At 37.8% G+C, this 15,273-nt stretch overlaps 1 protein-coding gene across 3 annotated transcripts in view; it reads right to left on the bottom strand.

Moving 5' to 3' along the window:
- The window catches only part of LOC142396785 (polyprenol dehydrogenase), a 39,568-nt gene that overhangs the window by 16,787 nt on the left and 7,508 nt on the right, over positions 1-15,273 (bottom strand). Inside the window, exons 1-2 of one of the 3 annotated variants that reach the window (XM_075479871.1) lie at positions 9,810-9,988; positions 7,500-7,607 (exon numbers count right to left, since the gene is read on the bottom strand). In XM_075479871.1, the coding sequence (XP_075335986.1) occupies positions 7,500-7,607; positions 9,810-9,933 (232 nt within the window). In that variant the 5' untranslated portion in view covers positions 9,934-9,988. Of the gene's footprint in view, positions 1-7,499; positions 7,608-9,809; positions 9,989-15,273 lie in introns of those variants that run through there. The other 2 variants (XM_075479873.1, XM_075479872.1) reach the window with 2 other exon arrangements.

The following is a 15,273-nucleotide window of genomic DNA, read 5'->3' as shown; positions in this document are numbered from 1 at the left end:
AAAGAAGATCCAGATGTGTCACTGCGTTCTCTGGGTCACTTGAAGCAAACTTGAAGTCAACGCAACACATACTGTAGGTAAACATGGCCCTGTTGTGGCTGCACTGTTGCCAAGATTCAAAATTAGCATACATGGGGGGGAAAAAAAATCCCAAGCTTCAACATTTACTGTGTTAAAATCAAAGTAGAACAACTAGGCAGCAACTTGGCAGGGTTTCCACTTTAATAGTTATGAAACCACAGCCCCGTTAATCTGACGGCAGTTTAACATGTCATTTCCATGGACACTTGAGATAAATGTCACAACTAGAAGCTTTTAAGTACCTCTTCAATATGACTGAGTCTGAGATGGAATTTCACCAGATTAATGTAAATGCTAATCCAGTAGAAGGTGAAACATGCAAAGACGTGTAGAGAAAGTGAGGCGCACGTATAAGCATTTTAAGTATAAGTAAAATACATTTTAATACTGATCAGGTCACGCAAACTGTCAATGGATTGAAGTTTATAAAAGCTTTTCATATTGCAGTATGTAAGGAAAAAAACGAGTTCAGGATAAAACGTCAACAAATGATGAAAAATCTATATTATAATTTGCACCAGCAGTCTCCTTATAAAGTTCAAGTATTCCAACAAACTAAATGTGTAGATAACTTTCCTTCAACATGTAATGTTTCAGCATCTCTGCTGTGTTTAACATTGGGTAACACGCATGAAGTATCATCATTTGTTTAGCAGAAGCTAACACCCTGGTGAAAAATCTGATTCAGATAAAATGTTCTCTTGGCTGGACGCAATGAAAGTTATGTTAGAGAGATGAAAATACAATAAAGAAAATATGAAAATATGAGAAAACTACATGTGGTAGTGACTGAAAGCAAATACAAGACAAAAATGAACTTAAACTCTCATATAAACACTCAAGAGGTTAGTCAATGTGTGAAATATTGATCAACAAAACATTATAAGAGCAGATTTGCAGCATATTGAGATAGAACCTGTATGAACACATGCACACACACACACATATTCTCTCCAAACTCATACACAAATAGCAAACACGCACATTTCACTCTCATTTCCTCTCTGGAAGCACACACAGACACATACAGACACACTAATCATGGATTATCACACTGGGCTTTTCAAGGACACAGCATCATTTTTCCTGATGCACTGCGTTTCGGGGCAGGGCTAAAGATGGCAGTTCCTCTGTGTGACATGTCACAGGGTCACACTGATGCGCACACGCAGAGAACGGAAACAGGCTTAGGTCTTTTAGTCTTTTTTTTTTTTTTTTTTACACAACTGGTTGCCCTTCAACTGGCACATTGACTGACATCCGTGTGAAACACGGTATATCAAAATAAGTAAGGAGGAAATTGTTAACCCACTAAATATTTTGGGATGGCAGTGAAATTCAATTCAATGTAATAATTACTGCAGCTGAACATATGGGTAAACTAAACATGACCTATCTTAGATATGACGTCTGGAATTCAATGTTGATTAAATGCATTTCCCTCTTAGTAGGAAAGAGGTAAAAGAAGTAAAAATAAAAACGATTTGCGACATTTGGGCCAAATTAACAACTGAAAGATATGTGCAAATATTTTTGTGGCCGACCCTGCAGAGTCTAGTGTTTACCTTTTAGAGCACTGAATTTACAGGGTAGTGTTTAATTACACCGTGTGATTTACTAAAGCTTGTTGTACCCGATTTATTGCTTACGGTGCCATTATTTACTACTGGAAAAAAGCAAGTCTTAAATTTTGCCCTTGAAGTCGTTGTTGTCGCTGCTGTGTGGAGGAGACGTTGGGAGGAACAGAGTCTGTGAGGGAGAGAAAAACATAAAGAATTTTCTGCCAAGATGACGTTTTTAATAACATAGCTATTGCCAACAAACTGCATTTTTTTCCCCTTTAAAAAATAGGGGAATGCAGGAAATCTGGAATTACTTGCGATATAAAGCAAGTTCAAGTCTTCAGGTAGTCTTCTTCTTTCTTTTCTTTAATCCATGTCTCCTGACTTCTGTAACTGGGAATTTTGTACCTCATAATGCAGTGTCTCTGTCTTGAGGTTACTAATGAGAAGAGTGCAGTGTTAGATAATGTTTCCAAATGGTCTGAATACTCATCTAGCTTTCACTCAGGCGTTTCAAGCTATGGCGGGTCTATCTATTTTCCTTCATTTTGCTGCCTTTTACAGAAATTGAGGCTTGTGAAGTAGTCTACTCTAATAGCTGGCTATTAGGAACTTTCTTTTCACCCATTATCCTTCTGTTGCAACACTAGGCTTTAAAGCAGGGGTGTCAAACTCTGGTCCTCAAGGGCTGCTGTCCAACAGGTTTTAGATGTATCCCTGCTCCAACACCCCTGATTCAGATTGATGCCTCATTAGCTGATTTGAGCAGAATTTAACAATCTTTTGAAGAGATCCATTTAATCTGAAGCCCTCGAGGACTGCAGTTTGACATCCTTGCTTTAAAGAGTAAATCCCCTCGTTTTCATGTGTTGTCCATGGTCCTGAATTTTGAAAAACAAGAGGAAACTACAAAGGAGTCATAGTACGAAAGGCTTCTTTTGAAAGTATAAGTTTATTTAATGTGGTAGGCAGATAAAAGAACATTTCAATCAGAGCCAAACAACTCATCTTGAATATTCTAAACAACTTATCGGTCTGTGTGCAGGGTCACAGTAGACCATTGGACAATATGAACTATTGTGCCTGTACAATAAGCAGCTGGCGAAAATGCTGTTTAATTTTTCTGCAACCCCGAACTCATGTGCCCAATAGTAATAATATTGTAAGAACAATTTTTTATTTTCAGTGAGGCTATATGAGGTGGCAAAAGCTTGGTCAAAAAGAATCTATCTTTGAAGCACTTCTCTGAACATATCCAAGTGTAGCATGTGTTATATGGCCGATACTGTTGGTGAGCAAAGATTGTGATGTGTTACCAAACATGGCAGCGTCACTGTGACATTGAGATCCTGCCTTGCCACTGGAGTCACTGGTCTCGGCTGTTGCTTTAACTTACCCTATCAGAGTCTAATTCAATTCATTTGTATGCAGCCTGTCAGCCAGTCGATGTATTTCCTCTTATTTAGTTCCCAGTGAATTCTATTTCTTCATTTATCTATTCATTTATTTTACCTTGGTATAAAAATATCACCAACTAGCAAAGTTCTCACTTCACTACACAGAGTAATTTTGTGTCAATGTCTTAGAAACCCTACAAACGATATCATTTTAATGAAAAACTTAAGTACTTCAAGCATAACTTCCCTGGCCAATATCTATTTCTAGCATTTGATAGTGAAGAGGCTCAAAACAAACTCTTCTCACACAAGCACTATGCTAATGCTCCACCTGAAATATGCATCCACTCCATGATCAGAGAGGGATCCACTTTAACATTAATATTCTAATCCCATGGATCGTCTCAAGAAGCTGCTGTATTAGATATGGAGACACGTGTTTAGTCCTCGAATCTGAGATCATCTTTAAAACAAACAGGACTGTCTGAGACCACAGTAGATTACCGACCGAGGTAATCTATCATCTCAAAGAATACTTCAACTGTTGAAGAAATGAAAGCACAAAGTGAATGAGACTGAAATATCCAACATTTGTTTTTGGTGTTTTTCTTTATTTACGCAAAGATATAAGGGAGAGTTCCGACACTATCGAAGGATGAGAGTGGGGGAATAGTTGGGAATAATAATACTGCCAGTGGAGATTAAACTTTCATCAAATGAAGACATTTTTAAATCCAGGTTAAAAACATTTCTTTTCTCATGTGTCTATGCATGAAATCTGCACGATATGTTTTAATTTATTTGGACTGTTGCTTGTTTTTAAATTCATTTAAATTATTTTATTTGTTTCTCTTTATATTCTTTTATGTATTTTTAATTCTTCTTACACTCCCTGCTGCAATGCTTCTATTTTATGTGAAGCACTTTGAATTGTTTTGTACATGAAATGTGCTATACAAATAAATTTGATTTGATTTTGATTTAGTTAAAGAAATGTTAGAAAAATCATTTATAGAATTATTTATTTTTTACACGGGCCAAAAGAGCAAAAATAAGAATTCACAAGTGAATTCAAGAAGTAGTGTATCATATAGTGCTTATTTTCCACCACAGCAACATTCACTATGCAGTTTAAAATCCAAATAAAATAGTGGATGAAAATAACATTCTCTTGGAAGGTCTTACATGTGAAGTGTTTTTTTCCTGTACAGTATATATGAAGTACAACTGCGCTGGCATATTCTCCTAAATATTTGTATACTATATGATAAGAAAGAGGAAATAATATCAAGCCCAAAGGATGTGTACATTTGAGCAGATGCTGCAGTTGTGGAGACTGGAGGAGGAATTGCTCTTCCTGAAAACATTAATTCCCAACAGAACCCTCAATACAAAAGGATAATGTCATCCTGTTCAATTCATAGAGGAAACCACAGATGTAACGGATCAGACTGTGAAGTGGCTCATTATGATTACCACTGTCACTGTAACGGATTGAGTGACTGGTTATTGTTAGCTTGTTTGTCCAATTTGTGGAAAAAAAAATAAAAAATCACATTTTTTTTAGTATAACAGACAATATTTTCAAGTTTACATATGTCTGTTCTTTACATCTCTTCCTCTTTCTCACCACTTTGGAAATGAAACCCCAATCCTACAAACGCACCCATCTTCTATGAGAAAATCACCAAACCCTTACTGTCATTACTCGAGAGAAATTTAGCATAAAGGAGTAAATTTGTGCTGGATCTTAGCTGCTTCTAGGAAACCACTAAGAGACAGTGGCATCCAATGTTACTCCTGTTACAAGTTACTCCTTTATGTTCAATTTTAAAAAGGCCAGAACACACTGGCACAACTAAGCATTTTAAAGCATTGCTCCTAATTTGGGGAAAAAGATAAAATTACATCTAGAAAAAAACATTTTCAGTTGTACCTTCTCAATACAGGTGCATCCTAGATGCTGTAGCATTTTGTCTTCTATGGTGCTTTAGCAGCTCTTCTTCCTTGTTTTTATAGCAGCACTGTCTTATATCAAAAGTATTTGTAAAATTAATTAGGAGAGATAATTTGTTGTGGTCGAGAAAAAACAAAACAAGGTAAACAACAATACTGCCTGGAGTTGCATTGCTCAGAAGATGCTCTGAAGGGTTTAAGTTCTGGGTTTATTTATATGCTAAACATTTTTTATTGTATTTATTTAGAATTTTTATTTTTATTTATTTATTTTAAGTATTATGTGCCTTCTAATTGTGTTTCAGGATAAATCTCCTTAGGTGGTACAACTTTTCCACCTGCTGATGCAAGTTGGTATCTGCAGCGTACTGTAACTTTTCAAGAAAGGCATAAAATGTCAGACTAAGACAATAGGTTTAGACTCCGTGTAATTATAAAACACATCTCTATTTGGTATCCTACTTGTAACAACAATGTAGGTTGATCTGTTATCAAGTAAATCCTTCATAAATCAGATTTAAAATAACTAGCCTATTCTACAACGCATCTTCATGATATTCAATAATCAACATTTACTCCTTTGTGTTTGTGCACAATGGAATTACAGAGTTTATATACAGCATTAAAAAAATATATATATAATTTCCTCTATATGACTTCGATGTAATACATTTATGGTCCAACAGTAAACATTGCAAAATGAATAAAAGAACAAAGCCAGACGCTTATTTATGCAAAAAGGCTCCCATAATCCTAAATTTGCATTTAATACCAAGTTTGATAACAGCCTACTATTCCCAGCAAAGCTCAAAATCTCCTTACATCCTCTCACAGAGGAGCATCACACGCCTTTTGTAATGGTGAAAACAATCTACTGGGATGCTATTACAAACCTTAAGATGGATCTGTGGGGTGTAAAGTAGAATATCAATGCACTGTTCACCAACTAACATTGTTAAAAGACCTCTAACAGCCATATGCTTTAATATACACATAGAGGGTGCCCTCTGTAGATTCGCTTTTCTACTTTTAAGCTTTGGTATCTTCCAATGCAGATATCCATTTTCATTGCCATTTCAAGTATTTCCCTTTCAAGGCTTTCAGTAACCACAAAACTTATATTTACTGTCCAAAAGTATCTGCAACCAGTAGTTTAAAAAGAAAATAGTATGGCCTATAAATTCACTTTATGGCTCTTCTCTGTTCAAGTGTTACTCTGGCGCAGCCATTTAAAAATCTAATGACAGTGGTTTTAGCTAGCCTGGGAATTCCCATGCTGCTTTGCGCGCAATTTAATTCACACTGCAAAGGCAGCCTGGAAACCACCGCCCTTATTTTTGCCAGAGTTAGGGAACCAATAACAGAAGGGGGGGGGGGGGGGGGGGCAGCAAGACGATGACGACGTCTATGTGCGACACCGAAGCTTGTAGAGTGTTAATCCAACATGGCAGCGTACACAACGTTACCGTTCGATGCAGCCTTAGAAAGTGTTTTAAGTAGCTCAGAACGTAAGTTTACTTTTAAAAAAGAGGAACGCGTCTTCTTCTTCCTCGTTGAATTTCTGTCGCTCTACATACATCATCTGGTATAAGTGATACAATTGGCTATGAATCGCGCGCAAAGCAGCATGGGAAGAACCAGACGCCATTTGATAGACATTCGTACCGCCCAATAAACGGCTCTAGGCATTCGTAAACCACGCCTCAAATATGAGAAAATGCACACCTAGTTCCCAGACCACCATCTCATCGAGATTGTGGACGCGTCAGCCAGGCTATGTTTTAGCAGTAATGAAGGGCATTCTGTCATATGTGATGAGACAAGGTTATTGTTCCACCACTTTCACATCTGCGTATACTCTAGGGTGCTTTGACAGATAATTTGTCAAGTTTGCTGTTGTGAGCATATCTTGTTGGATGTAATGTCAAAATAACAAAGGTCTTGCATTTGAATTTAATACATTTCTCTTTGTACTGGTATTCTAAAAGTAATGTACTCAAAATTCCTGAAATATCCACCTCACTTGACAGTTGTAGTCTTTCCTCAGAGCAGATACAATGTCCCGTTTTAGACCTGGTAGGGCCCGTGTAGTGCAAAGGAGTAAAGACTTCACGATAATGAAAATCAAGGAAGGAAACAGAAGGAGAACCGTATTTTCAGGAGCCTTTGTGAGCTGGGAAATTGAGTGAGGCTGCAATTTGAACAACAATACTCAGTACCATTGAGGTTACCCTTGTATTTTCAAACTCCTCTCAAAATTCACTTTATTTTTGCCTTTTTAAAGTACTATACCTTAGTAGATTTTGTTATATTGTCACATCGCACAAAACTCTTATCATTATATTGTAAATAAAAGAGATTAATTGCTAATAGTTTTTTGTTCATTTACGTTTAAACTGTTATAGTGCTGCCTTTGAGGAAATCCCCCCCATACAGAGTGCATCTAAAACATTGCAACTCCAGTCCAGTTTGAATGTCAGTGTTGAGGTGGTAGATACTATACCTATGATAACATGTGCCCCCAGTCTGGCCAAGTGGCGAACTACCTCATAGCCGATTCCCCTGCCTCCTCCTGTCACTATGGCAACAGTGCCATCTTGTCTGGGCATCACTGGCAGAGGCAGAAGAGGACACAAAATATCAGAAAGAATGCAATTTGAGATGAGATTTCCTTGCTGTTAGCCTTGTAGATAGCCTGCAAAACTGTGGTATAATAGAGATTATGAAGGTTTTTAAACTCTTTAATCACTTTATGTCATCCGAAACGGATTACAGGAAAAAGCATAATGACTGCGGAAATGTTTAAAAAGGGTAAAAATCAATTAATCAGTGCGATAGACAATATAATCAATGAAAACTGTACACACGGCACCAACATTACCCATTTACAACTGGGTTGTCAATTTAAGATTTTCCGTCTGGTATTTATTTACTTATTGGGGAACAGTAGGTGTTATGGCAGGAACCATGTTTATCCTGTAAATCTGATAGATTTGGATAACTTGTGAATCATCCAATTCTCGTCCAAGTAATAGCATCTACTCATACAAGCAGGAAATAATTCAAATTTGTCTCGCAGTCACAACCCATCGGGTAGTGTAATGGCTCACTATCATTGCTGCTATACTACCACTGGTGCCAAGTAACTTTACTTGTAAGTAATTCTGCTGTCTTCTTGGGCTTTTGCATGCTGTTTGTTGTTGTTTCTGCACATTAGATACTACTTGGTAAAGATGTGGTATTTAAAAATGAGGTGGTTAAGGTTTGAAAGACATCATGGCTTGCATTGAAACTGACCCTGTATTAACCTGCTACATGAAAATATCCCTTCCTGTATCAACGAGTCCCGCCCACTCAGGTAAACACACAAAACGTGCTGGATGAACGAACTAGATATCCAACGCTGCATTTCGTCTCCTTTTCCACACCAGCCGCCTAATTTGCACCACCTATCGTCTATTACGTACTACTACAAACACAACCAGGTGTTAAATATGCAATACCTTGCGTTAAATGTAATTAAAATTTGTTAGAATGATTTTGGCTTTGCAATTTGTTTGCATCCAGGAGAAAATCCTGTCTGCCCGCAGGTATTTGATTTAATCTGTGACTTTTTGTTGTTGTTGTTATTAATCTATCCATATGATAATATGATTCAAAATGTAAGACGAACAGTGTAGTTATATCTTCAATTCTTACTAACTGGTGGGGGAGTTTCAGGCTACAAAGGTGCTTTCACTGAGAGTCGTTGAGGTCGCATGTGGGTTGCTGATCCACCTGTCCATTCTGTGGGTCACTTAGGTCATTGTCACCTGTCAGTTGTTTACTTGCTTGACCAGCATGTTTTGATTGCAAGATTCACCATGTAAATGTAAAGTTAGTGTGCAAAACATCTTACATGTTGGTGTAGGCTGCTAACAATCTGCAAAGCCACAATCAGTTCATGATTAGTAAGATCTGCCCTTGATATTTCCTCAGTGGGTGAAAAACATTTAAATTAATTGGCTTAGGCTGGGGGTAATTGTAAAACGCCACTAGGAATTAAATAATGTCACCAGGCAACACCAGGTGGCGTTATTCATCGTCTGGTGGCGCTTGTAACGACGTATAATAATCGCCAGATGGTATTTTAGTCGGCGGGCAAAGTAAATTAGTTTTGACCCATCTGGCTTTCCATAGCTGTCAACTAAAAATACTACATATTTCGTCTTCAGAAGAACAACTACAGTTTGCTGGTCCCGTTATTCCGTGAGCCTGGCCTGAGTATTTCCAATAGTTGATGTTATACAATAGAGTGAGCCAGAAGTATTTACATCATGTTATATGTCTTTGTCATCCAATTCAATATACAAATAATTAAAAACAACTGCCTTGTAAAATCAATTCAGCAACTGAGCATTCGGCGCTTTATAAACTCACACACTACATCAGACTGCCTGGTAAAAATGATCAATTTAAACTCACATCGCTAGACGGCAGATGCAAACAGTTTATATAACATACTTCGGGGTTTACTTGAACCTATAAGTCATCTGGGTGAGTTCGGCAAACATAACACCAAGCAGGCAGTTATTTTTTAAGCGCATGTGTCGGAAACATTTCAAGTAGTTAGCGAGGCTAGCTTAGCTCTGGGGCAACACAGTGACAGCCCATCCCGAATAACAAGAATCAAACGTGGAAGTGTAACATACTCCAGGCGGTTACTTTTGCGATGTTGTATCGTTACTGACCGTGACACAAAGCTGAATGATACCCAACATGTCACACTAACGTTTGTTGACGCTGCAGCTGTCTGAAAGGAAATTTAACTGACCTGGCAGCCTTAAAGGTTTGTTTAACAGCTGAACCAGCAGGACCTTAAAACCCAGCAGGTAAAGCTTGATAACAGGTAGAAGACGAAACCGGAGAGCAGACCACATCTTTCTATCTTTTTTCATGAAGTATAACGGATTGGGAAAGGGTAACCAGTTGAGAGAGGCAGGGCAAAACACCCAGAGTGAAAAGCATGGTAAAAAGGCGCTGTTCCAAATGTGAAGGACACATTCCAATATGAAGTTCTTCAACCTCGCGTCTTCGCCTTAACGTATCTCACGTATGTAACACTTGTTACAAAGGACCAAACTGATTTATTTTTTTTGCTTCCTGCAGATTCAATAGTTGGCTTTGAAAAATATGATCCCCTGAAGACATCTATCGCTTGGTTTAAGGAGTGCATGATTGAGGGTACTCTTGCTGCTGCCTGGCTGCTTGATTTGCCACATGATCCTTTTTTGAAGATCCAGCATATTGCTTCTTTCAACTCAGTGACCACCTCATTAACTGCTGCCAGTAAGGTCACACACTTCAGAAGCAACAGCCACATGACAGACCAGTCCGATCCATAAATTCCCAGGATAGGTTTTAAGAGCATGTGTCTGGAGTAATGCAAGTCCTGCCAGCAGTTTTGAGTGACAAGGAGTTTTTATTTGGCTGTTAGACTTTTGTGTCCTGGGAAAGCTTGAGTCAATCGAACTAGGCTGCTCTTGCTGAGGACTGTGATGATAATCAGGTAAATAAGACTTCGGGAGTACAAAGTTCCCTTCAACAAATATGCACACTGCTCTGCTATTTGAAACTTTTCTTGAAAACTGTTCATCCGATCTACTTCACACGCTAGTGTGCTGCTGTGATTAGAGAAAGAATAATAATTTAATTTTGTGTTGAAGAATCTTTCTTTTTTTTTTTTAAATGATCTAAGCCCATTGAATATCTGACTATTTCCTTATTTATCCTGTGGCCTAAGATTGGGAGTCTTTGCATTAAATTTCACATTAAGAATGCTGTAAATCAACTAAAAGGACCAATGGCAACTAAAGTTTGACCAGTACAACCAGTAAAATACAACACGAGCACTGATGCATCAATATTACCAAACAATCAAAAAGCTACAGTGGTATGCAAAATTTAAGTTAAAATATTCTCTTTTTTATTATTTTATCTATAAAGTTTCAAAATAATAGAAAAGGAAATGGGTCAATATCACAGCTTGTGAATGCTGTTTTGAATGATCTCAGTCTTTCAGTTCATATTTGGTGAATTTAGCTCATTGTTCCTGAAAAGCTTTCAAGGTCTGTGGCATTCTTTGGCTGTCATATATGCACTACTCTTTTGAGGTATGTCCACTGATTTTTGTGGATATTTAAGTTTTGGGACTGTGAGAGCCATCTCAAAACCTTATTCTGGCTCTTTATAATGTAGATTAGATACTGTGGATTATGATGTGGACTCAGGGTTATCATCGTGTTGTAAAGGCCATCCTGATAACTGTATAGCCGAGAAAAGAAGCTGTAGCAATTGTTCCGTTTTTTTCAGCCTTTTATTGTGAGTTAGCTGTTCTTTTTTTTTTTCCTGTGGACCAAGGTTCATGTTTTACAATCTGTCTTGAGATCACATTGTCACGGGAGCCATTCTGATTTACATTTACTCTTATACTTCGTACTTGTCACAGGTTACTAAAAACTGTTTTTAAACAAATTAATAAATAAAGCTCTGAGATAGAAAAATATATATATATATATTAATACATACATGGATGACCACAAAAACTGATTTGCAGGAGACAATTAAGAGCTTATCCTCAATATCAACATTGCCTTTGTCAGAAGATTTGAACGTTTAACCTATTGTATTGACGGATTTTGCTCAGCTAACAAAGAGCCTGCTGAATTATCACGAGCATTTAAAGTAGGTGGACCAAATCTCCCTCATTTCAATGAAATTACAATAATTTCTGTTAAAGATAGGGTTGGGGGCTTGACATGGAAATCATTAGTATTAGGCTGTGTCTTGCCCACAATCCAATAGTTAAGGTCAGGTTAGAATAGCAGCACTGACAAGCAATTGGCCCCGGTTATTAAAGTCCGCTCTAGAAGGCAGCTAAATGAGCAGCAACATAAAGAGACTGTGCCATCATCCTTACGGAGGTTGAACTGTGGAGGTTGTTTCAGAGCGTTTTTTTCTGAAGCAGCCTGAGAGATTGGGGGTCAGCAAAGCGAACAGGCCTGCTATTGTTTAAAGGAAATCGCATCTCACGCATGACTGTTGGATGATTATTTGGGCTGATGGGACATCAGGGACACACACATTAGTACGCAGCCACACGAGCACACAACCGGAAATGAAGATACATGCGAGACATGCTGGGCACAGTTCATGACAGGAGGGTGTGTGATGTAAATAACATGTGAACAGCATCAAAAGAGCTCCAACCAACAATCACCTACTCTATTATGACAACCACAGACTGACTGCAACTTGGCTTATTTGGAAATCCAGACTGACAGCAGCTCTGTGGGATCTCTGTATGTGTATGTGTGTGCTGCCAGTTAAATATGGAATCCTTATTCCATCTGGACTTATTCTGGCAAGAAGAAAAATATGATAATATTGGATATATTTAGCAGAAAAAGGCTCCCAAGAGTTTTCAGATGGTGTTCTGAAGTACTGTTCTTTAACACTTTACCACTATTTGTTTTTATAAGTGATCAACTGCCCCCAAGGGAGATGGCAGGTGAAACATCATATTGTGCAGAAAGGGAAATCTTCGGGTGTGTCATGGGCAATTTGGTCTCTGGAGTGCAACAGCTTGTGTGGATCAATGCTGTCTTTTCTGACAGTTTGAGCTGCGTCTTGCACAGCTTTTCATCAGAAGCCTCCTCCATCTGAGAGACAGACAATCAAGGTTAGATTGAAGCTCAGACTGACAGACAAAGCTGCAGGCTACACACTGTTTAGCCGAAGTATATTTATGTGTGGAAAGATTTTTCAAAAATCCAGTGTGATATTCTCAGTTTGCAACCTAAAGTACAAAGCGTGTGTGTCGCTTATTGCGTACTGTGTTTAAAACATATTACTTTTTTTTATATATATGCAAATGTTTCATTTCTATTACCCTGCAGTATATGTATTCATAATTATACTAATTTCAGGGGAAAGGTGAAGCATTATAATAGACATGTTTCCATCTTAATGTGAATTTAATTGTGCATCTAATTATGCAAAAGCCATCGTTGTATCTAATCAGGCACCTTTCCATTTCTTGCTTTAGATTAAATAAACTAGTCTGTGTACTGTCACAGTTCAAAGTTGGCAATTATAGGTAGGCTAAGTTACATATGCCAGTTATACACAGAGTAGAAGATGTAATGGGTGCAAAAAAATCGATTCTAAAAAAATATATATATATATTCTAAATTGAAGAAACAACTATTACCAGACATTGTTTTGAAGAAATTATCTTTAAATCCATCAAAGTCTTGTTTATTAGAAACAATATGGTCGTATTTGTGCAACGTAAACAAAAAATTCCTAGCCATTTTATTTCTTCTACATTTGTGTCCATCTTAGCAAATTAACAACATTATAAATACGAATGAAATACTTACTGTGACTCCTGACATTGCAATGATATTACAGACAAGTGCCATGTGGGAGAGGATCAAAGGCTATGGTCTTTGATCGGTGAAGACATTCTGGAATTATATCTTTGGACTTTGTGACAGAAAGGGGTTTCAATCAACTTAACATTAAACATTATAGTTCCTATCCCCAGCAATACACATGCGAAGTAGATCAGATGAATGGTTGACAGACATACAGATACAGATTCCTTATTTTATTAGTGAGATACTTTGTGTTCTTACCTAAGAAATGGCAAGGAAGAGTAGAAGAAGTGCATCAAACCATTCGTCCTGTCAGATTTAGGTTTGATTTGTATCATTTTTGCTTGACTAAGTTTTTAGTTTTTAATTTTAGGCGTTATGTCTTTTTTTTCTCTTTTGCATCATGATATCGCTACTTTTACCTTTACTAGTCTTGTGTCATCGTAACGTCTTTATCAACCCGGAATAGAATGGGTTTTCATCCCAGCCCCAGCTCTCCGTGAAGACCAGGGAAAACTTATTAAATAAATAATGAAATAAATAGATAAATAAATAAACACTTAGACTGTATTAAAGAGGAGAGCAGAGCGGAAACCCCAGGAGAAGCAGTTCGGAGCGGGATCTCACATAGAGACGTGGGTGGGAAAAGGCCGTTGAAAGGCCAACTTAAAAACACGGAAAGTGAAACCTGAGATTTTTTATTTTTTTTTGCAATAGGCAGCTGCGCACTATATCTGACAACATCCTGGAAACACATGTCTGGCATCTTGGTTATTGTATTCTGGACTGTTTTACAGGTGTGTGTGTTCTCTTGTGTCTGATAAGTTTTCAGTCTGCCAAATCTTTCTCGGATTGACAACAATCACAGGTTTATCAGAGACTTATCAGGATGGTTGAAAAGTGTCATATCTAACTCACTGACAGCTTGTTGCTATGTATTTCTTGAAGCTATAGAGCGCAAGCGAAATTCAGCGTCCTCAGCATTTCACGTAATACTTTGAACAATCCAACTCTTTCCAGCTGCCTTATATGCATATTAAGAGCTTCACAAACTCCCTCAAACTGTATTTGATCTTTCTCCAGTTTCCAGGCTATTGTAGATAAACATGAAAGCAGCTCCTGAAATGTCAGATGTACTAAAAAAAAAAAAGCTTCCGTAATTACACCTGGGCAAGGAAAAAATACTCCAGGATCAGTCGTACACATAGTTTGAAGTTGGAACAAAGGTCTCAAACAAACAAAAAAAAGAAAAGAAAAAAACTGCAGACTACAAACTGCAACCTACAAAAAAATATTCAGGCCCTTGTATCCTTGTATTCTATATTCACACAAATTGTGTGTGTGACATGCATTTTTGATTTGTAGAGGACAAAAATCTGTGCGTATGCACACTCATGTTCTTAAAACGCATCCCAAAACCATTTTCCTAGCTGCCATCAGGGAGAGGATGTCTTTCTATTAGTAGATGTAGAATGAGGAGCAGTGGGAGGGATATTTGCTTGTACCAATTAAGACTGTCATTAACGCTCAGCAACACATTTTCAAATACACACTTACACGCAGTACAAGACAAGTGAACACATGGTATTTAACACATTTGGTTTAACAGTCTGCGAGTTAGTGAGTGCTCTTCTTTCTGTCTGAAACTTGTTGTCACTGTTACGGGACTGCGATGAGAATCTTTCATCTCTTGCGTTCCTCCCTCCTTTCTCTCACTCCAGGATTAGGTGAACACTGAGAAGTCACAGGGTGCGTGTATGTGTGGGTGTGTGCTCCACTTTCTCAGCTTCAAGGCCATCAACTATCTCTTTGTTTAACCCAAAAAAGACAGATTTGGCTCAGTCATGCAGTCCAGCG

The sequence above is a fragment of the Odontesthes bonariensis genome, chromosome 12 (assembly GCF_027942865.1).
Source record: "Odontesthes bonariensis isolate fOdoBon6 chromosome 12, fOdoBon6.hap1, whole genome shotgun sequence".
Classification (NCBI taxonomy): domain Eukaryota; kingdom Metazoa; phylum Chordata; class Actinopteri; order Atheriniformes; family Atherinopsidae; genus Odontesthes; species Odontesthes bonariensis.
Note: the sequence above shows the minus strand (reverse complement) of the source record. Positions and strands in the feature narration are given on the sequence as shown.